The sequence below is a fragment of the Lotus japonicus genome, chromosome 3 (assembly GCF_012489685.1).
Source record: "Lotus japonicus ecotype B-129 chromosome 3, LjGifu_v1.2".
NCBI lineage: Eukaryota > Viridiplantae > Streptophyta > Magnoliopsida > Fabales > Fabaceae > Lotus > Lotus japonicus.
The window spans coordinates 89,062,898-89,085,973 of record NC_080043.1 but is presented as its reverse complement, the minus strand read 5'-3'; the positions used below and the strand labels follow the sequence as shown (position 1 = coordinate 89,085,973).

General features: G+C 31.7%; 3 protein-coding genes across 3 annotated transcripts; 2 read left to right on the top strand and 1 right to left on the bottom strand.

Annotated features, from left to right (window-relative positions):
- The first annotated feature begins 1,173 nt into the window (after positions 1 to 1,173).
- Positions 1,174 to 2,524, top strand: LOC130747114 (borneol dehydrogenase, mitochondrial-like). Its single transcript, XM_057599954.1, has 2 exons — positions 1,174 to 1,442; positions 1,734 to 2,524. The coding sequence occupies exons 1-2, from the start codon at positions 1,405 to 1,407 to the stop codon at positions 2,506 to 2,508; spliced, it is 813 nt and encodes a 270-aa protein (XP_057455937.1). The 5' UTR covers positions 1,174 to 1,404; the 3' UTR covers positions 2,509 to 2,524.
- Positions 2,525 to 3,280: 756 nt separating this feature from the next.
- LOC130747112 (borneol dehydrogenase, mitochondrial-like) lies at positions 3,281 to 4,521 on the bottom strand. Its single transcript, XM_057599952.1, has 2 exons — positions 4,363 to 4,521; positions 3,281 to 4,181 (listed from the first exon to the last, which is right to left on the bottom strand). Exons 1-2 carry the CDS (start codon positions 4,401 to 4,403, stop codon positions 3,380 to 3,382), a joined length of 843 nt encoding a protein of 280 aa, XP_057455935.1. The 5' UTR covers positions 4,404 to 4,521; the 3' UTR covers positions 3,281 to 3,379.
- Positions 4,522 to 19,883: 15,362 nt separating this feature from the next.
- On the top strand, positions 19,884 to 20,671 carry LOC130742969 (protein GL2-INTERACTING REPRESSOR 1-like). The gene is made up of 2 exons (XM_057595082.1): positions 19,884 to 20,038; positions 20,136 to 20,671. The coding sequence occupies exons 1-2, from the start codon at positions 19,933 to 19,935 to the stop codon at positions 20,471 to 20,473; spliced, it is 444 nt and encodes a 147-aa protein (XP_057451065.1). The 5' UTR covers positions 19,884 to 19,932; the 3' UTR covers positions 20,474 to 20,671.
- Positions 20,672 to 23,076: the final 2,405 nt, after the last annotated feature.

Genomic DNA, 23,076 nt, shown 5'->3' with positions numbered 1-23,076 from the left:
TCACAACTAAGTTAAAAACAATTGATTGACTACATAATTTTATTTAAAATAGACTCCCTTAAAAAAAGCTAATCAATAAAATTAATTTACTGAAAGTTATTTTAAAACATATATATGCTCATTTAGTAATACCATTAAAACACTTAGACTTGGGTTATTTAACCTATTTTTTAGCAAGGGTCAGTTAGACAACCCCTTTAAACATAAAGAATTTTGGAGAAATTAATATTTTTAATAAAATTTATTTAACCTCTATTTTTAATCATTTAACACTTGTCACAACTAAGTTAAAAACAATTGATTGACTACATAATTTTAATTAAAATAGACTCCCTTAAAAAAAGCTAATCAATAAAATTAATTTACTGAAAGTTATTTTAAAACATATATATGCTCATTTACGAAAATTTAAAAAAATTAAATTAAAAGAATAATCACTTTTTAAATTGAAAATTTAAAGAATTAATTTTTTTATATATTTTTTATTCAAACAAAAATTTAATACATTTTTCTAATTATATATCATATCATGTTATTATCCTGTGCTTATCAACCTCTCTATCATATTCTGCTCTTATTCTATCCTGACCACCAAACGAACTCTATCTCGTTTTGTGGTTTGGATATGAAAAAATGATTGGATAAGGACAGGACATGATAAAAGCATGATAGACTATTATCCTATATTACGTTTGAGGTGAACAAGATATTGATGGGTTATGATAGAAACAATGAAAATATATCACATTTTCCTTTGAAATAAAAAATTCATAATATTTATAAGCTGATATACAATCCTATCAGGATAATTTCTATCATAACTCCCCCCCTTAGAATAACTTTTACACATGAAAGATAGGATATGATAAGGACAAAATATTGTTATCCTATCTTGCTGGCGCAACAAACAACATATTACAATAGGATAGAATTACTACTATCCTATCATGTCTGCTTATCTTGTCCAACAAACGGGCCCTTAAGATTTTTATTTAACGCACCAAACCCCTCATCATCTTGAATTCCAAGGTACCTTCTAGTCAGTAGAGCCGAAACCAAGTACGGAGACACGCAATTCACGCGAACACCAAATGGTCTAAGCTCCACAACAGAGTTTCTCACCAACCCTTACTTATATATGGGAATGTTGTTTTCACTTCTAACCTAACTTTTCAGATAGAGTTAAACCTAACATAATTTCCAAGAGAGACTTCAAATTCAATTAAAACACCATTGTTTTAGCATGTGGTTCCGAGTGTTGCAAGTAATAATGCTACTCTCTATAAGACGGCAAGACCAGTAAAATTCAGATTCAAGTTTCACTATTAGATAAAGGAAGGTCGAAGACTTCGAGTGAAGATACTTCTGCTCTTAGCTATCCAGAAACTTGAAAAGCTTACCCACATGGCAAGTATTTCTTTAGTCTCAGCTGCTCTAAGAAGGTAAAGAATTTGAAACATACACTTCAGTCATATTGTCTCAAGTCTTAACTGATTCATGATCATTTGCTGCAATATAAATCCAAGTTTTTAATCTCATATGACGTGTACTGTTTTCCCTCTAATATAAAAGCAAGCAACACAACCAAATATTATTCTCACTACGTGAGACGTTACACAGAAAATACTATCATATGTTCTGTTATGCATTCTTCATATTAAATTATTCGTTAATAACATACAAATTCAAACATTCTAAGTAATTCTAAGCTTCTCTAACTATTTTTGGACAAGGCTTGAGGGTAAGGTGGCTCTGATCACTGGTGGAGCTAGCGGAATCGGTGAAGCCACTGCAAGACTCTTCTCCAAGCACGGAGCACAAGTGGTGATAGCAGATATTCAAGATGATTTGGGTCACTCTGTTTGCAAAGACTTAGAATCCGCTTCCTTCGTCCACTGCAACGTGACCAAGGAAGATGAGGTCGAAACCGCCGTGAACATGGCGGTTTCCAAGCATGGAAAACTAGACATCATGTTCAACAACGCCGGCATATCCGGCAACAACAATACCAGCATCCTCAACAACACGAAATCAGAGTTTGAGCAAGTTTTCAGTGTCAACGTCTCTGGTGCGTTTCTCGGAACGAAGCACGCGGCGAGGGTCATGATTCCTGCACGTAGGGGAAGCATAATTAACACGGCGAGTACTTCTGGAGTAATTGGCGGCGGCGCTCCACATCCCTACACGAGTTCAAAGCATGCGGTGGTGGGGTTGATGAGGAACACGGCGGTGGAGCTTGAAGCTTACGGTGTTCGGGTGAATTGTGTGTCGCCTTATTTTGTTCCAACGCCGATGGTTAAGAATTTCTTCAAGCTTGGTGAAGAGGATGAAGTTCCAAAGTTTTATTCTAATCTGAAAGGTGCTGATCTTGTGCCAGAAGATGTGGCTGAAGCTGTTCTGTATTTGGGAAGTGATGAGTCTAAGTATGTTAGTGGTCACAATCTTGTGGTAGATGGGGGATTCACAGTGCTAAACAATGGATTTTGTGTGTTTGGGCAATCTGTATGAAACTCTTATCACTTCATCACGTGTCTTCTCAGTTTCTATTTTCTCAAAATCAATTCTGATGCGCAAAATTGATTATAACTTTAAAATCAATTCTATAAGCACCAAACTTGTTGTGTGTATAGTATTCATGTCTTTGAACAATTATTGTTGATGTTTTCAGTGTTTGTATAAACTATAAAGCTTGTTTTGGTGCTATCTATCGGTCACTTCTCTGAGATACACAAGCATCGTTTGTACACAAGTGAATATGAATAGCTGAGAAGGAAAAAAAACAAGGGAGGTCCGTACAATTAATATGAAATTGACTGTAGCAGATTGTCTTGTATCATGTCTCATCTGTTGCTCATTATTCAAGTTTGGTACAATCTGAGTGAGCAGTTATTTTCATGACTTTACATTTCACTGGTAAAATAGGTGGTGGAAACAAACTCTGATGGAACAAAGATAAGCCCGTGCAAAACTAGGAGCCGTTTGGTTACCGATAAAGAAAATTGGTGAACTATCTCGTGACACTTTTTCTTCTTAATAATAAACCCACAATATGGATATAATTTTTAATTATGCTGCAGCTAGTACATAGCTAATGCATCCATAATTTTTCTGAAGATGTATGATTGTTCTGTTCTTGTACCACATCCTTTCATTTTAGTTGAATAGCTTAATTTGCTCCCCTCCAGAACTCATGCTTTTGCTTCAACTTCTTCTAGATTTTATGAGTCATGATCAAGAAAAATTCATCATTTCTATATAAGTTCATAAAACAAATTCCATGTCACCATTATAAGAATATTAGAGATTAGAAAATACATTGTTTGATGAAGTGTGAAACAAACACACACCACATAAAACTGTTAAACAGCAAAAAGCATAACTATGATTGTCCAAACACACAATAACCAGAATTCAAAACACTGAATCCCCCATCCACAACAAGATCATGCCCACTAACATACTTGGACTCATCACTTCCTAAATAAAGAGCAGCTTCAGCAATATCCTTATCCTTAAGAATAACACCTTTAAGATTTGAATAAAACGCACCAAACTCCTCATCATCTTTAAATCCAAGGTTCCTTCTAGTCAGCGGCGTCGGGACCGCGTACGGAGAAACACAATTCACACGAATACCAAACTGTCCAAGCTCCACAGCGGTGTTTTTCACCAGCCCCACGACGGCATGTTTCGAACAAGCATACGCGTGGGACGCCATGCCACCCACGCGCCCGCACACGCTGCTGGTGGCAATAATGCTGCCCCGTCGAGCCGGGACCATGACCCTCGCCGCGTGCTTGATCCCGAGGAAGACGCCGGTCAAGTTCACACCAATGACCTCTTCAAAGTTTGATTTAGAATTCTCCATTATGTTTGGATTGAACACGCCGGTTACGCCTGCATTGTTGTACATGATGTCTAGCTTGCCGTGCCTGGAAACGGTTGTGTCCACTGCATTTTCTATGTGGCTTTCGTCCCTCACATCGCAGTGGACGTAAGAAACAGATGAAGATGATGATGATGATGGTGATGATGGATTCAAGTCTTTGCAAAGAGAGTAGCCTAGCTCGTCTTGAATGTCAGCTATTACCACTTTGGCTCCATGTTTTGAGAATAGTCTTGCAGTGCTCTCGCCGATTCCGCTTGCTCCGCCGGTGATTAACGCCACCTTGCCTTCTAGCCTGTTTACAAAATTGTGTACACATCCATCACAAAGTTAATTTGTTAGAAAATGTGGATGATATAATAATTCAAAGTAATTTTATTTTTGTAAGAAAGAAAAAGATGAAAATAATATTGGAAAAATTGTGAGTTTGTTTTGTTAGGGGACATATATTGCAGACTTGCTTGGGATTCACTCACCTTCTGGCAAAATTAGAGGAGACTACTGAAAAACTTGCCATACTGAAGCCGCGCGCCGCACTGGAATAATGAAGATAAAATAAGAGAACAGAATAATATCAAAACCACATAAAAAATGAATCTGAGGATAATCACCCTAGTTTTTAAAAGGAAAATGAATGTCATGTCTAACATACTAGTAGATCCAACAACCGACATACATATTAATTACGTTTTTGAAGGGCCGCTAAAATTTGTTGGGGTTAAAAACTCTAGTTATCTGTGTGTGGAATGTATTTTTTTTTTGTATGATTACTAGATTTCGTATGTTCATACATAAGGGCCCATTTTTAAATGATAGATATCTTAAAAGATAAAATGCAATGACTTTTGTCCAGAAAAAAGATAGAACCCAATACTCATGATGAAAAACAATTTGCTTTTTTCCGATACTAGTATCACTATTGTAATGGGTTTTGATTCAGTCACACACTTTTTTTCTATTCTATCTCATTTTCATTTTTATTTTCTTTATATCTTCTCTTCTCTCCTTGATGTAAGTGATAAGGAAGTGTGAAGAGTTATTCATTGTGTAATTTATGCCCCAAAAAATTAATAATTTAGTGCTTTTTTTTTTCAAATATCATGGATCTAGTGTAAGATTAAAATGAGAGATACAACGAATAACTCTAAAGATACAACGAATAACTCTAAAAACATTACATATGTTATTTGTAAATAGTCTATCCAAAATAAAGATACTTAAGTAGAAGTGATTCATGTGTTTTGGAATAGGGGTTTACAATGATGCTTAGCAAAGATGGCGAGATAAAGGCAGTGAATCAAGGGTAAAGATAGTTATTCACTTCCCAAATGAGGGTGAAGACGAACTTTCGTACCCCATGACCCACCATTGCGCCACTTTTAGATGCTCACACTGAATCAATCCTGCCTATCAAAATAAAAACGTTGAATCAATCCTCCAAAGTCAAAGAGTACATGCGTTCGCTTGCTCCGTCAATAGTCAAACCGTGATGAGAGACACCTCTTTCCATTTCAGGGAACTTCAGATAAGGCGTCAATATGTAAGGTAAAACCTATCGCAGTGTGAATTCAACTTATATCATCACATACATATGCCTTGAAACTTTTAAGCTCATCTCAAATCACGAGTACACCGCAAGGGGGACCAAGCATTCCATTGCTTCGGGCCAAAGACTATCTGAGAACTTTACATTCCATGAATTATAATCCTCAAATACTTGGACTAAAATGCAATTGTTACAGAATAAAAAGATAAGCCCAAATGTATGGTCTAATATTGAAGTGTCCTATAATATGAGAATAAAGATTCCATTGACAAAAAAAAACAAAAAGAATAAAGATTCCTAATTAAGGCAATATCTACTATTACCGGATATAATATTTGCGTTCAGTTTCAATTTTGGGAGCACGGTGGTCTTGGCCGCTCGGGTGGCTCGGTGGTTTGGTGGCGATTTGTGACTAGTCGGAAAAATTGACAATGGTGATTGGCTGAAAATAATGGTGGAGAGAACGAGCGATGGTGAGAGGATATATAAGAGGAAGAAGGAAAATTTCGAGTGCACACCCAGCAGATATAAGAGGAAGAAGGAAAATTTTGAGTGCACACCCAGAAGCTGACTAGATCCACCACGTGAGCCTCGACAAAAAAATGTACTTTCAAATAAATAAATGGCTTAATCCTCAAATTAGTCCCTGTCTTTGTCTCGTCGTCTGATCTAAGTCCCTCATCGGAAAAATTTGTGCAAAAGATCCTCATCAATGCAAAACGTTTGGAGCAAGTCCTCACCGGAGGGCGGAGCTCCGGCGAGTGATGATATGGCCTGCTGACTGTGTTAATGAGGCTTACATGGATTTTTAAAAAAATAAAAAAATACCACATCAGAAATTTAAATTTAATTAAAAAAAATAAAATTAATTAACAAATCTAACCCTAAATTAATTAGAAAAATTAAATCCATCTTCTTCTTTCATCTTTCCAGAACCTACCCTTTCTTTTCCTTCTTCCTGAACCCATCAACCTCTCTCTCTCTGTACACCAAACCAAAGCCTTCACCACCGCCGGCCAAACCATGGAGGCAGGAACCACCCCCATGGCAAACCTTAAAAGCTCGAAAGAAAGCCATGGTTCGATTCGTGTTCGCTTGGTCTTGATCTGGCTCGATCTGGCGTGATCTGGGTTCGGATGCGACTGGGTCCGGATGCGACTGGGTCTTGCTTCAGTTTGGGCTTGAGTGGTGGTTATGGCTTGTTGGTTGTCGATATGGCTTCAAGAGGTCGATCTGGGTTTTTCCTTGCTCGTCGTTGGCTCTGGGTTCTTCTTGTTTTGTTCCCTTCTTTCTTCTTCTTCTTAACTGATGGAAGCACGATGGTCGTGGTGATAGACTCTGTGGACGGCGACGAGAAAGCTTGAGGGAGGGCTTCGATCTGTTCCTGGACGGTGGAAACGGTGGCATCGATTTGTTCCTGAGGTTTTGGTTGTTTGTAAATTGGGGATTAGGGTTATTTGATTTTGGTGTTTTGGGTGTTGTGCTCTAGAAATTCTGGGTTGAAATTGGGGGTGGGGTTGGTGCTGGATAGGAGATCGAAAATGAGCGATGATTTTGGAACACTCAATTCAGCAGCTTTTTAAGGAAAGAATGAGAAGGAGAACGAAAAGGGGGAATTTTTGTGTAATTGAGAGGTGAACCTGGTCGAGATTGAAGAAGGGATTGGTAGCGCGTCGAGGAAGAAGAGAGGCAAGAATTCGAAGAGGAATCAACGTCCATGATTGTTATCTCCAAGGCACACAAGAACGGCATCAAGAAGCCCAAGAGACACCGCCACACTTCCACCCGAAGAAGAGTAAATTGCTGTCGCTAATGGAGCTATTAGGATTCTCAACTTAGATTTCTTATTTAGGCTCTATATGTTTTGTTTTTGTTTCAAACCTGTCTCTATATTACAGTCATTTTCATGGTTTGTTCAGAATTCAGACAGAATGGTTGCTTTGATCTGTTTCGTTGAAGACATTTAAATTTTTCTGGGTAGTTCATATGTTTCTGATTTTCTGGATTTTGGGGTTTTATTTTGTGGGTTGGATGTTGTTTTGGAATAAGGTTAATTTGTGGGTAAATTTTTGGAGTTTGGGGGAGGGGTTGATCTTGATTTTCATGTTTCTGAGGCTAGTTGTTGGTTCAAGAACATGAAGAATGTGAGGAAGATGATTTGTTTTTCTGGGTTTAAGTTTAGTTGAGGAAGATTTTTTCCTGGGTTAGAGATCATGAAGGGAAGAACATTGATGAACTCATTAATTTTTTTGTGTGTGTGTGTGTTTACTTAGGATTAATATTTATGAAATTAGAAATTAAGGATTTTGTAATTAATAATTTTAATTAATTTAATTTAATAATTAAATATGTTATTTAAAATTAATTAAAAATGACGTGGATAAAGCCACATCAGCATTCACCGCCACTCAGCAAGCTCGTCGGAGCTCCGTCCTCCGGTGAGGACTTGCTCCAAATGTTTTGCATTGATGAGGACCTTTTGCACAAATTTTTCCGATGAGGGACTTAGATCAGACGGCGAGACAAAGACAGGGACTAATTTGAGGATTAAGCCTAAATAAATAAACTAAAACTATGAAAATAAATTCATAGACCAATTTAAATGTCACCCTATATGTCATAATTCATAGAACAATATAGAGGCTGTTTAGTTTTCAGTTGGGTGAATGTGAAAGCATATTCACTCAATCCAACAAGTGCATTTCCTTGACTGAATATGCATTGGAAATCATGAATTCGAATTTCAATGCTTCAAACGGACTTCATAACTAAAACGGACTTCATAGCTAAAAACCAAATACTTAAATGTCACACATTGGATTAGAAAGCGGTGGTTGCCATGTTTTGCTCAAGTTGCCTCTCTTTGGGGGCAAAACACTAGCGAGTGTGTACTGTTCCCAACCGCACTCCCTTTCATCTTCTCTTCTGTGAGACTATCACTGTTACTCACCAGTCACCACTGATCACCAGCACCAAAACACAAAGATTCATATATAGAACTCTCACACTATTGAAAAAGTTCAAATTAATAGCGAAACTCCGGGTTTCTAAGCTGTGATGCCTTCGACTCCAATTGCAAAATCAATTGAATTCTTTCACAGTACAGCTTCTTGAGACTGATGATGAATTTTTTTTAGGGTTTTCTCGTTCCCACCAATCTGTAAGTTCTCTCTTTCAATTTTGTAGCTGTACCATGATCATGGGTTGCTGTTATTTGAAATTTGAATCATGTGCAGGTGTTGTTATGCTTGTAATTTGAAACAATGTCGAGGGCCATGTTGCTTGTTTTCTTGCTGCTCATACTTATAACCACCTCTCAGTTTGAGTGGAAGCAACAACTTGGTGTTGATGGGGACTCAAATTCCAGCATATCTAAAAAACATCATCGGGGTTCAAAGGAGGTGGAAAGTGTAAAGGAGAAGGTGTTAAGTTTTTCCCCCATTTCCATTTTGTTTCTTTTATTCCATGAATTATATCTTTTGATCTAATTAGTGAGTTAAGACTTGGGTTATAACATAATGTCTCTATATTGTGGTTTTGTTACTGGCTTATTGCTCTGTGTTTCGTTGCGAGCTGGGTTTTCAAACCTGCGGCATCCATGAGGTTACATTTTAATTATACTCAAGTGAAGAAACTTATGAGATTATAGCAATGGTGTGGTGACTTTTGAATTTCAGCTCCTATTCTTGGTGGTGTTAATTTTTTTGCATCATATGCTTGTATGTTAGCTTTGGATCCACTCATTTCATTATGCACTGATGCATTAAGTGAACTTGACGATGTCAATAGTTTTGTCTAAATTTTCATGAAAATTGTGGATCTATTTTTGTTGGGGATTTGTTGTATCTGTGAAAAGCTGGTTGGTATTCCCTTTTCAAACACTTTAACTTGTGGCCTCATTCAATTTGTCTAATTATTGTGCTAAGTTTTTCCACTAAAAGTAAATTTGAAAACCCAAGATAAAAAGTAATTTTCTTCTAGGAATAGGAATATGGGTGGAGTGCATATGTTGCCTAATGCAGTTTAGGTATAACTGGAGATCTTGCTTGGATTTAATTTGGTTGGTTCTGTCACTATATAATGGGAAGTGATTTGCATTTTTTTATAAATATCTGCATATATATTACCATTTGTTAGCCATTTTGATTCATTAAACTGCTTGATATGATAACTCATAGGTTTTAAATGAAAAATTGCATCGTCAAAGCCTTTGCTGATCTAATTTCACTTAAGATTGTTCAAGTTGTGGTTCATATAACCCTTTACCAGATCTGCCACAAAACGATCGAGTCATCTATGTGACAAAAATTTGTTCCTATGCTTAGTTCTATCATTTTAGCCCATTTTGGTTTCTATTTTGTGCCCTCTTGTGGCTATTCTTGTGGTAAAGATCAGCTTCTCAGTAATAATTTGAACAACTTGAAGGCAGTCTTCGCATTATTTTTTTAGAACTTAGATCTGTGATCAAACATTCTATTTTCAGCCAGAAATTCACTGAATTCTTTCAATTGGTGTTTGTTGTTGCAGATTATTTTAGTGCAAGAGCAAAATATTCGAAGATTGAGTGAGCTTGTGAGGCATCTTCAGGAACAACTGAAGCTGTGTAGAAGCAATAATGGTACAAAAAATGGCACTGAAAGCCCAAAAGCAGAGCGTGTGTTTGACCTGAGCGACATCATGTTTTAGACGACTGAGCAGAGACAGCAAACATGTTAACGGCTTTGATCTTCATGCTCAAGTTGTAAAGCTGTTTTCATTGTTCTTTGAACGGAAATGTTGTCATTGATTTGCTATCCCAAGTGAAATAGGGTTATTATTTCCATTTCAAAATGCCGAGTCCACATCAACCAAATGGAAATTGTGTGGTGATTCAAATGTAGTTATCATAATGCAAGTTAATAATTTTAGTGAAAACCATTTAGAGTCGAACACTGGCTCCACAAACCTGCTTAAATCTCGCACACTAACCACCTCCTTCAAATGTTCGACAGTTGAGCCATCAATTCAATTCTTATACTATTTGGTAGGATGTGGAGGGAGCCTGAAAGTTGGAGGACATGTGCTAATAAGCCAAAGCTGCATACCACTAAGAAAAATTGACAAATATCTTTACCAGAAAGCCTTAAAGCAACGCAGTGTTGTATGTGAGTATATTATTTTATATAATTTTCATCGAATCGAATCTTTGTCAATGTAACACTGCAAACTCGCACATAAATTCACAACAAGTTATTCCGTTCAGCTTGGGGCACAACAAGTTCTTACATTGCAGTCTTATTTATCAAAGTATTTTAATTTCTTCTCATTCTCTCATCCAAGGAAATTGTTTTTTTACAATTCACAACAAGTTATTCCGTCCAGCTTGGGGCACAACAATTTCTTCTTATTTATCAAAGTATTTTAATTTCATGTTTGGAAGAAAAACATCAATAGATGAATATTCAAGTTAAAACAGAGGTGAAGTAACTCTGGAAAAAATAATAGCTGGGAATAGTGGAGAAGGTTTTCCAGGACTTGACTTGAACTCAGGGTGAAACTGAGCACCAATGAAGAAAGGATGACCAGGAAATTGTTATTGTAAAACCCAAAATGATCCTTGATATTTTTTTTTTCGCTAGCACTTTCAAAGTGTCACGTTTGCACTCTCAAAGTGCGTTAGCTTCGTACTTTCACAGTGTGACTGTATTGCACTAAAATATGAAAGTGTGCATTGCGTAAGGAACAGACTTCAAAGTGTGTACGTGTCGCACTTTAAAGTGCCTTTAGCTGTAGAACAGAAATGAAACTGAAACGAATATGAGCTTACCTTTGAGTGTAATGGCGACAACGATGACGTCAAGCTAGGCGATGACGTTGACGACGTGCCTCTTATTTTGAGAGGCACCGTAACCAAAAATATAAACTTAAAAATATACTTTTTCTATTATAAATTTCCTTTTTAAAATAATTTTATGTTTAATTGAGAAGATTCTTAAGGAAGCTTAACATTGAAAATTACAGGAAAAAATCCCACATGTAAATTTCATAGCTAAATACTGTTAGTTTTTCCTGGTAAATTTGTTGAGAACTTGAATTAACAAATTTTATCATATAAAATATGTCCTCCTCAACTTGTCATGACTTGTTCAATCTTGGGACTGGAATAGCCCTCGAAAATTTGCCAACTTTCCATCTTGAATTAACTATTCTAGCAGCAAGAAGTAACAATACACTAGATATTATACCCGTGCGTTGCACGGGTTTACCTACAATATTTTTAAAATTATATAAAAATTATTATATTTTCACTAAATAAATTTTTTTTATTATAAATATAAAAAATTGTGTTAAGACATTTCAATAAATATTATGATAGTTCTTTTTGTATAAATAATTAATATTATTCAAATTTAATTATTAGCATAGAAATAATTTTAACAATTACAATTTTTATTTATTTAATAATATGAAAAATTAGTAAGTTTATTTAAAATATTTAAATTACGTAAAAAAATGTTAAATAATAAGTGTTTAAAGTCATGAAATAAGTTTTGATATCATTTTTATACTTTTTACCTTGAAAGTCATTTACTGTGACATGTCAAGACCAAGAAGAATAAATTAATTTTAACTTTTTGAATTATAATAAGTGATAACTTAAATATCCTTCTGACAAAAATTGCCTAAAACATTATCTTTAGGAATTTAGTTTATTTAAACTTATTTGGTTTGCGAATGTTTTCTCACATCCGATAGCCATGACACTAATCCTTTGAGGCTCTACGATCACGTTAAGTGGATAGGTTAGGCCTCTCACAACAAACATTATTCAACTTTGGCTATTATTATTTTTCTCAATTATGCTTCCTCGAGTAATTAAATACCTTTTAGCGGCATTTTTCAATTTTAAAATATTTGATCCACATTATTTGTTATTAAATAATTTTACTTTTTAATATTTGTCAAATGCAAAACTTAAAATAATTTCAGTGTTTTTTTAAGTAAATTTTAAGTTGATGAATGTTGTTAATTAATGTAAGTAGTTGAATAGTTTTTGACAATACAATTTTTTTAGTTTTTAATTATCTTTTTAATATATTATTATAAAGGTATGAGAGTTTTATGGTTTAATGTATTTAATGTGAAACTCAAGTCTCATTTATTTATAAATAGTTTTTTAATTCTAAAACCATTTTATCTAAAAAAATTAATAAATATTATTTTTTAATTGAATTTAATTATTAATATTTGTGAAATAAAAAACTCAAGTAAATTTTAAGTTTATGAATGTCGTTATTTAATGTAAATAGTTTAATAGTTTTTGACAATATAAATTTTTTCAATTTTAATTTTATTATTGTTTAATATATTTATTACATTTTTTTGTTTGGATGTTTTTAATATGCAACACTTGAGTTTTGCTTATGTATTTAATGCAAAAACTCAAGTGTGCTTTACGTATATATAACATTATTCAACTTTGGCTATTATTATTTTTCTCTAGTATGCTTCCTCGAGTAATTAAATACCTTTTAGCGGCATTTTTCAATTTTAAAATATTTGATCCATATTATTTGTCATTAAATAATTTTAATTTTTAATATTTGTCAAATGGAAAACCGAAAATAATTTCAAGGTTTTTTTAAGTAAATTTTAAGTTGATGAATGTTGTTAATTAATGTAAGTGGTTGAATATGTTTTGACAATACAATTTTTTTTCAGTTTTTAATTATCTTTTTAATATATTATTACAAAGGTATGAGAGTTTTATGGTTTAATGTATTTAATGTAAAACTGAAGTTTCATTTATTTATAAATAATTTTTTAATTTTAAAACCATTTTATCTAAAAAAATTTTAATAAATATTATTTTTTTATTGAATTTAATTATTAATATTTGTAATTAAAAAACTAAAGTAAATTTTAAGTTTATGAATGTCGTTATTTAATGTAAATAGTTTAATAGTTTTTTACAATATAAATTTTTTCAATTTTAATTTTATTATTGTTTAATATATTTATTACATTTTTTGTTAGGATGTTTTTAATATGCAACACTTGAGTTTTGTTTATGTATTTAATGCAAAAACTCAAGTGTGCTTTACATATATACTAGATATTATACCCGTGCGTTGCACGGGTTTATTTACAATATTTTTTAATATTATATGAAAATTACTATAGTGTAACTATTTAAATAATAAATATTAAAATATTTCTTCAGTACAACTATAAAATAAAAAATTATTGTGTTTAGACATCTAAATAGAAGTATTAGAGTTTTTTTGATGCATTAAATTACTTGTATTAGAGTTCTCATTATGTAAATAAATGATATTACTGAAAATTAATAAATATTTTTTTAAAAGGAAAATATTATTAATAACATTAGAAAACTTGAGAAAATATTTTTACTACTAATAAAATTAAAAAAGAAAATTTTAATTAATCTTGCCAGTAATGTAGAACTCAAGTCCTTTTTTTTTTACGGCTAGAACTCAAGTCCAATATCCCTTTATATATATAAATATATATATATATTTATATATATTTAATTTATTAAGATGATATCTAACTTTAGTACTTAAATTTTTATTTATACGTAAAATGTAGTAATAAGTTTTATTGGTTAGTTTTTAAAATTCATCAACTTATGATTAATAATTAAAATAATAATTTTAAATATAATATATAAGAATTTGAATTTTTTACCATTATTTGTAAATGTAAAATTTAATTATTTTACTATATATTTTTATTAATGTAAAGGTAGTCAATTTAAATTGTAATTATCATTATTCCAAATTTGTCCCCAAGTGATAATTAATAGTTAAAATTTAATCAATATTAAAAATTATTTTAAAGTATGGGAAATTGAAAAGTTTAACAATTATTAATTAATATAATGAATAATAAAGTAGATGTAGTTATTTTTTAGCTTTCTATATTATTATCTAATGTATTTAATACAAAGGTGGTAATCAATGCAAAAAAGTTCAAGTCTCCTTTACATATATATACTAGAAATTAAACTCGTGCGTTGCACGAGCTTATTTTTAAGTTTTTCTAATTATGTATCTTTGTAAAACATACATAATTTTGTTTAAAGGTAAACTAATTATTAAATGAAAGAAGATTAAGAGTATATAAATATATTAAATGTAATAATATTGACAAAATTCATTATTTAACAATATATTTAACAAAATAATACATTTGTGGCCAAAAAGTATATTATGCATATATTTTATCTTACTCAATAATATTTTCATCCTTTTGGTGAATTATTCTCAACAGTAATATATTTTTTGTTGTAACATTTTTATTGTGAATTATTTTCTTCTTAGATAAAATTTCACTTACATAATTTGTGGTAAGAGCTATCCATGGGATAAGGGTTTTGGTATCGATGTGATTGCTTCTTGTAAGTATTTTTCATATATTATTATCCATTCTTCTATATGTTTGATAATTAATCTTTTACCATTGCGCCTTCCTATGACTGACTTAATGTTCATGAGTAACATAATTAATATCCCTATTTTTAGATGCATACAATATTTTAGATATCCTATTAAATATCAAGATCTTAAGAACTTCACCGAATACATGAATTTTTGTTCGATTATATTATGTTTTCCTTTATTCATCTCACACGAACTCTTGTAATAATATTTTGTCCCTTAAATCATATGAATAATATAACACTTGATGTAATCGATCAACTATGTAATTTAAATTTAAGGAGCCCGTATTTCTATTTCTCTAAGAGAATCTTCATTATAAAACTGATTTGGTAAATTTAGATAAGTTCTATCACAACTTATTTAAATGAATCACTTGTAGGCTCATATAGATGTTGAAATGATATATATTCTTGCTGTTATTTTATATTTATTAAAAAATTTCATAAGACATGAAATCGTTTTACAGCAATAGAATATGAGACAATTCATGCCTTGACATAACCCTTGCATATGAAAAAAAAAAACAAATATATATATATATATATATTGAAATCGCTAGGGAGCGTATCAAGTGAGAACAATGTTTATTGTGAGAGATGAGAGCATTAAATCGTGACAATTTGATCTAAGATCAATGTCAATATTAAAATATAATGATCACGATTTAATGTTCTCATCTCTCACGATAAACATTGCTCTCACTTGATACGCTCCCAAAATCGCTAATCGGAAAAGAAATAAATATCAAAAGAGAAGTAAGAAAATGGAGTAATAGAAAAGAATCATATCCTTGACATAAGATGAATTTGAAAACCAAGATTGCTATAAGAAAAAAAATAACAATTGACTTAGTATCTTGTACATACCAAAACATAGTAAGCTCCCATGGCAACCCTATAGTGCATTTGGTCCATAAAAATTTGAGTATAATTATTTACTGAAAGCAAAAAAGGTGAGAATATAAGTCAAAGTATACAATCAAACTCTTCTTTTAGATATATTATAGAGAAAGAGTCATTTGCGACACAAAATACTCCAAATATCAAAATGTAATGTACTGATATTTTAATTCTATGTTTATTCATGGGTCATTACTTTTAATTTTGGGCAACAAAATTTACAATCCAAATAATATCAAAGCACTATGAAGGGGATGCATGTATATATATATATATATATATATATATATATATATGTATATATATATATATAATAGTAGCATATATACATGTTTTGATGAAAATATTAAGTATGAAAAATGAAAAAGATCATCATATCAATACTCAAAGACAAAGATTTGAATAAAACTCAATCCTATTTGAATAAAATCCATATTGTTGCTTTGGATCTTTGCTCAAACACCTCCGTAAGTACGTTGCAACGATCATCAAACCATATGGTCTTATTGTCCGCTGAAACTGATCATCAACCAATCTATATCACTCCTCACGAAACCTAAATTTGGCAATAACATAATTCTAAAAGTGAAAAAAACTTATGATTAGAAGCCATATTTGAGGGTTGAATGCAGTAAAAAAAATTCAAATTATTTGGGGGGCGAAATCAAGATAGAAGAATTTCTTTTCTATACTAATTAATTAGTAGCAGAGCTTTAATTTAATTCTTCTTGTGTTTCCAGTATAATACATGCTTTGAGCATTCAAGAGAGATAGTCATTGAACCTGCTACTGCTTCTTCTTTCTCCTGAAATTAAAATGGCCGGTAAATTGATAAGAGGACAGAGGGGACAACTGGTACCATGTGTTAAACTGTGTAAGTGAATCGTCTTTATCCTAAAATTAAAATGGTGAATTGAGTAGAGGGTAGACAAACCGTGTATGAAAAAAAGCTTGAATATTATACAAATAATTGACAACGCAAGTTGAGAAGGGGATGAATAGAAACATGAAGAATTGGCAAATGATATAATTAGCTTAAATAGCATGAGAGTGAGAATAATAAGAATTTTTAAAGACGAAAGGATTGGTTGGAGTTTCAATTATTATTATTACTCCGTATTAATTATTTTTTTTGATAAGCGGAGTTTCAATTATATGGAATTCCAACTGCATTCTCAATGACCATAGAGTAGTGGAAGAAGAAAAGACTCACCTCTAAGAATGAGCTATTCATTAACGGATAATGGAGAATTTACAAGAGGAAAGCTTCTAAACTTCTTTCTAAATGATAAAAGAAAATACAAGAAAAGATTTTTTTAATTAAAAAGATAAATTCGAATGGAGATATTGTTTTTTTTTTTAAATAATGGAGATATAGTTGGATTAACTTATTTTGGGAATGAAATGTTTCCAAAAAAATATTATTTCTATAAACATAATTAAACCGTTGCACTATATGTTTTACAAAATTAAAATATGTTAAGAATCTGTCAGAAATTTTATGCAGATATCAGTACGAATAAAACAAGAAATTAAATAAATAACCTAATTTCTGTCACGGGAAGTTAAATGAAACTGTCAGGCAAGTTGTTAATTACTAGAAGCAGTAAATAAGTACTGTATACGTGTCCCATTAAGGTGAGGCTTCTTTTCTTACCATTAAAGTAAGGACATGTTTGGTTTGTCCATTGTCTGATTTTATTTAAAAGAAAACAGAAAATAGAAGTGAAAAATTGTTTGGCTAAAATTTTGAAAATATTTTCTTTTAATATGTTTTCAAAAATCAGTTCAAAATTGAAAACAAAAAATTAACATTTTCTATATTTTCTGAAAAGCAATTTTATAAATAGTTGAAATTTTACTTTATAATGTCATTAAGTACTATCACTTCGTAGGTTCAACTCTAACCACAACAAATAAGGGCTTATTTTTTTTTTTTTTTGACAGCAAATAAGGGCTTATTCTTATTGTATGATAACATATTGCTTTCATTTTGTATTTTTCTAGACTTGTTAGTTTCTTCTGATATAATAGCCATTATGGCCTCTTGATTTTTAATGCATGCATTTCCCATTTAAAAAAAAATACAAAAAATTAATTATGTAAGAAAATATAAAGTTGTATTAAAGAGGTACAAATTTCTTTTAAGAAAAACACAACTTTCTATTTAATTATGTGATTTTATGACAGTCAAAACACACCATAAAATTATTTAAAAATAAAATAAAATGGATCCAACAACTTGGAGTGGTGGAGCATGCTAGTTCAGGCTAGACTTTAAGGTGTAAGCCTAACTAGCTTGTTACCCATAATATAACAGATAACAAGTTAAACTTGGGTATTAATTTTGTTAAGTAAGTACGTGAGACTTATTTATATAATGTGTGGCCTTACTTAACCTATTTCCACTCCGCTAACTGAAGTAACTAATTTTTCTTGAATTTCTATTCTTAGTAATCACTTTCCTAAAGTGCCACTAACACACTCCGATCCATAGGTTTGTATTTTTTCTAAAATCAACGTATTTAATTTAACTAACTTTTTTTTCAAAAAAACAAAACTAATTACATAGAGTATATCTAAAACAGTATAATGTGGTGTGGTGGTTACTCACCTCTTCTCTTAACCATATAATCAAGAGTTCAATTTTCATATATGAAAATGAAGTACATTATGTAACCATTGGTTTATCGTTTCATGTGAGTATCGGTTTGTCACCGCTGACAATAAACATAGTATATAACATTTTTCTTTCTAAATCAAAATGTTTGGCGTGCTTTGCTCACCTCATTTTTAATCATGTGATCAGAAATTCAATTCTCACCTAAAATATAAGCTATTCCATAGTCGGTTTTTTACCACTTAAGGTAAAGACTTACGATTACTATATAAGAGTATAAGACAATTAGTCATTATTGGACACTGGAGAGCATGATGCGTAAGACTTTTCTTCCTGATTCTGCCCATAGATAATTGCGCCTTTCTTGCAGCGTTACAGACATTTAGGCCCACGCAATTCATATTTTACTTACGACAAAAGAAGTGTTTTCATTTTCCTGTATCAGTATGCACACAACACAATAGTCTATTTTTATAACCAGGCAATTGTAGCAATTACTCTCTGTCATGAAAGTACGGATACTATAGGAAACACGTATAAAATATGAAATATTGAAATTAAACATGGAAATTTTTTCTTCACACACATGAATAACACATTGTTATAATTCTATCTATTTATTCAATTTTTTTCCAATCTTCTAAACAATATAGTGAAATTCTAACACTTCCATTCATTTTCTATTTGCACTAACAACACATCTATAATTTAATTTCTATAAATTTTATTAGTATTTTTTATGTAATTTATTCTCTAATAATTATCTGTTCTTTATTTAAATTTCTTTCTTTCCCACCATGCATATATAAATGTAGCGGTAGCTGCAGAAACAGTATCAATTCAATGACATGGGAGATTATTGTTCTGCGCTACTCCACCTCCTCCACTTCTACACACTATTAAATTCAAGCGATCATGTTTGCCTTTTCTCTCTTCATTATTATTAGCCATTAGGTGGACCAACATATCATTGAAATCACACTGTTTAGCAGCCTATAAAAAAAAGTCTAAAAAGCATTTTTGGCCCTGATGTTTCAAGTTTGTGCAAATTCTGCCCCTATCTATTTTTGTCGATGTTTCTACCCCTCATGTTTTCAAGCAGTGCACTGTCTACCCCTCCGTCAGGGGTAGACGATGCACTGTTTGAAAACATGAGGGGTAGAAACATCGACAAAAATAGAGTAGGGGCAGAATTTACACAAACTTGAAACATCAGGGGCCAAAAGTGCCTTTTCGGGGTGAGGAGGGAAGGAAAATGGAAAATATTCGGGGTTGAGTTTCAGATCTGGGGTGAGGTTCTGAAATATGGGTTGAAGAATGGTGGTGGGTGGGTTCTGGGTGATGGTGGTGGAGGGAGAAAGGTTGGTGATTAGTGCTATTATTATTGTAATTAAAAAAAATTATTTTTTAAAAAAAAAAACCTGTAAAACCTGCTACTATAAGTGCATGGTGTAACCATGCACAAGTTTTTAGAGGACCATAATAAATTCCTCCAATTACATATCCCTATTGTTGAGTTGCTTAATGCCTATATAATGACCCACCATGCTGTAAATAGAAAACTCATAAACCCTATATTGGTAGTAGCTGCTACACAGATCCTCTCATCTCTCACATCTCCAATTCCAACCACTCCACTTAGTATATATATCTAACTATCTTTATCTTCTATTTGTAGTGTTATTTTGTACTCGAATATGGGAAATATTGAATCATAACATTTAATCACTTTTTTTAGGTTTGCAAAGCGATTTGGAAGAAATTAAGATGAGCAATAGAGCAAGGAGTCCAACGTTGGCAGCAACCTCATCATCAGCATTCTCTTCTGGTGACATGTCGTCGGATTTCACGACATTATCATCATCAATTTCTGTTTACTCATCGGAAGGTTCATCATGCGTGTCTTCCTCTGAGGCGGCTGAAGTTACAAAGGCAATGCTTCTCGTAGGTTGTCCTCGATGCTTCATGTATGTGATGTCGTCAGAAATTGATCCCAGATGCCCCAAGTGCAAGAGTACCGTGTTGCTTGACTTGCTACCTAAAGAGGAAAACAACACCAAGAAGACAATCACCTAGCTAGCTAGCTAGCTTTCCTTTTGTTAGTTTAATTAGAATTTTATTTCCTCTCTGCAGGTTTTCTTGTGAAATCTGGCTGTTTAATTTTCTCACTAGTTTTAAGGCGAAGGGAAGAGAATTTGAATTATGGTTTTCTCACCAGAATTTAAAGTTGTATTATTGTTTATTTTAATGTTTTGGACTCTGAGTTCTTTGTTCTGTTCTGAGTTTTTACTGGTTTGGATCCGCTAGAGAACATAGCATAAGTAGGGGCCGGGCCAGGGAGTTCACAAGAGCATCACATGAGTGGCAAATGTCAATTATAAATCTAGTACTGAAAAGCAGCATAAATCTCATTAATCGAATCTTTAGACATGATAAATCATTAATATACAATGGTTTTTTTTTTTCTCAACCCCCTCCTTTTTCAATTTTCACTTTTTAAACTCTACATCACCTTCTTTCTTTTCAATCTAATAATTCAACACACATTCAATTTTTACTCACTACAATGATTTTATTTGATAAAATTCAACACCCTACGTCCCACCACTTTTATTTCATATTCTTATTTTGTTTTTTGTTTTTGTTTTTGTTTTTGTGATTATATATTAATAACAATTATCGACTGAAAATTACATTAAAATAATTAAAAGTTAATTCTTTTCTTTCTTTCTAGTTTAATAATTTATTTGAAATTTATTTTTTAAATTTTATATTCTTAATTAATTTTTTCTTGTAAGTAATAAAGACGAGATATAGAGATAGTCATTATTTTGGGTGTTTAAAGGGTTATTGTTGGGATCAATTTCACTAAAAAGATGCTTAGAGCTACAAACAAGAGTTTATTGGATGCTAAATATAAAAACTACAGGGAAAAATGTCGTTTTTTTTGTGTCCAAATCAAATGAACCAAGTCTCTTTTTATAGACAAAAAATGATGAATTTTGGTGAAAAAAATTTAATTTACTATGAAATACTTGACCCCAGATAATTAGGATGAAATAAAATCTGAAAATCACAACAACTAATGAGATTTTACTAAGTGTTTTAAGTGGCCCCTACTCCCTCCTCATTTTTTATCAGCAAAGAATATTGTCAAATGAACCAAGTCTCTTTTTATAGACAAAAATAATGAATTTTGGTGGAAAAAATTTAATTTACTATGAAATACTTGACCCCAGATAATTAGGATGAAATAAAATCTGGAAATCACAACAACTAATGAGATTTTACTAAATGTTTTAAGTGTCCCCCACTGCCTCCTAATTTTTTTTATCAGCAAAAAAAAATTGTATTAAATAAGGGGCACAATTCAATCAGCTTAACTTTCAACCCCCATTTCCCGTCAAATAAAAAACCTCATTCAACCGTCCATTGCAATCATTCAACTGTTTAATTTGTTTTCAACACCTCCATTGTTTTCTTGGGAACGTTAGCTGTAAAAGACTTTAAATTCCATTTTTTTAATACTCATTTCGTTCATTTTTATAAGAATCAAGTCATTTTTATGGTGCATTAATTATTTTTTGACAACAATACCCTCATTTAATTAAGTTTTCTCTCTCTTTTCACCATACAATTCATTAAGGATAAATATAAATTCAAAAAAATAACTTAGGGTAATTTTGGAAAATTAACATAAATTTTTAACAAATTTAATGTTTCTAACTACTTTTTTAAGTGGTGTACAATAATAGTTTGGTTCTTATAATAAGGAATGAAGAAAGTATTATTAAGATGTTTTTATAGTCGGCAATTATGTCTATAAGAGTAATTATCTTTAGAGTCATACTCGACAAATATAATTAAGTGAGAATATCTCTTCTAATAAATAACTTCTTATATACACTAAATAAATATTAAACTCTGGACTAAATGCACTGAAGTATAGCAATGGGACTTCGTTTATGTACCATTATTACCGTTTCACAAATGGATGATTCACTTTACTTTCTGGATTTACCAACAAATAGTACCTTTAAAAAAATACCAACAAATAGTAACGATGTGGGAGTGACTCTGTGACTGAGTGAGGGGTCAATTCCAAGTGCATAAAGGTTCTTAATTTTTCAGGTAGTGCGCAGAATAAACAAGACAACTTTATGAATAGTTCAGTTTTTCCCATGTGCCCATCATTTAGGGTATGTTTGGTTGTGAAAGAAAGGAAAAGAAAAGAAAGGAAAAGAAAAAGAAAGGGAAAGGAAAAGAAAAGAGTGGAAAGTGAGATGATTTTTTAGGTTGTTTGGTATGAGAAAATATAGTGAAAGAAAAGAAAAGAATTATGATAAATAATTACTATTTTACCCTTAATATATAAATTTTTATATGTGAACAAATTAAAATTTTACATTTTAAGTACTATACTACTATGATATACATTTATAATTTTCTATTTCAATTATAACAATTAAAATAAATAAAATAATATTATATTATTATTATTATTATTATTATTTAACAGCTAGCTAAAGATCTGTACTAAGAAAAGCCAAAAGAAAAGATTAACTACGTCAAATAAAAAAGAATTACAAATAGCAACTGAAATGTTGTGAAAAAAAAATTAAACCTAACAATTAACATCTGAAAATGGTAGAAAAGGGACAATAAAAAAAAAAGGTAGA

Excerpts from the sequence above, each read along its gene's own strand:
- LOC130747114 (XM_057599954.1), top strand. The coding sequence starts at position 1,405 with ATGGCAAGTATTTCTTTAGTCTCAGCTGCTCTAAGAAG. Across the intron at positions 1,443-1,733 it reads GTCTCAGCTGCTCTAAGAAG|GCTTGAGGGTAAGGTGGCTC; the intron begins GTAAAGAATTTG and ends TTTTTGGACAAG.
- LOC130747112 (XM_057599952.1), bottom strand. The coding sequence starts at position 4,403 with ATGGCAAGTTTTTCAGTAGTCTCCTCTAATTTTGCCAGAAG. Across the intron at positions 4,182-4,362 it reads TCCTCTAATTTTGCCAGAAG|GCTAGAAGGCAAGGTGGCGT; the intron begins GTGAGTGAATCC and ends TTTTGTAAACAG.
- LOC130742969 (XM_057595082.1), top strand. The coding sequence starts at position 19,933 with ATGACCCACCATGCTGTAAATAGAAAACTCATAAACCCTATATTGGTA. Across the intron at positions 20,039-20,135 it reads AATTCCAACCACTCCACTTA|GTTTGCAAAGCGATTTGGAA; the intron begins GTATATATATCT and ends CACTTTTTTTAG.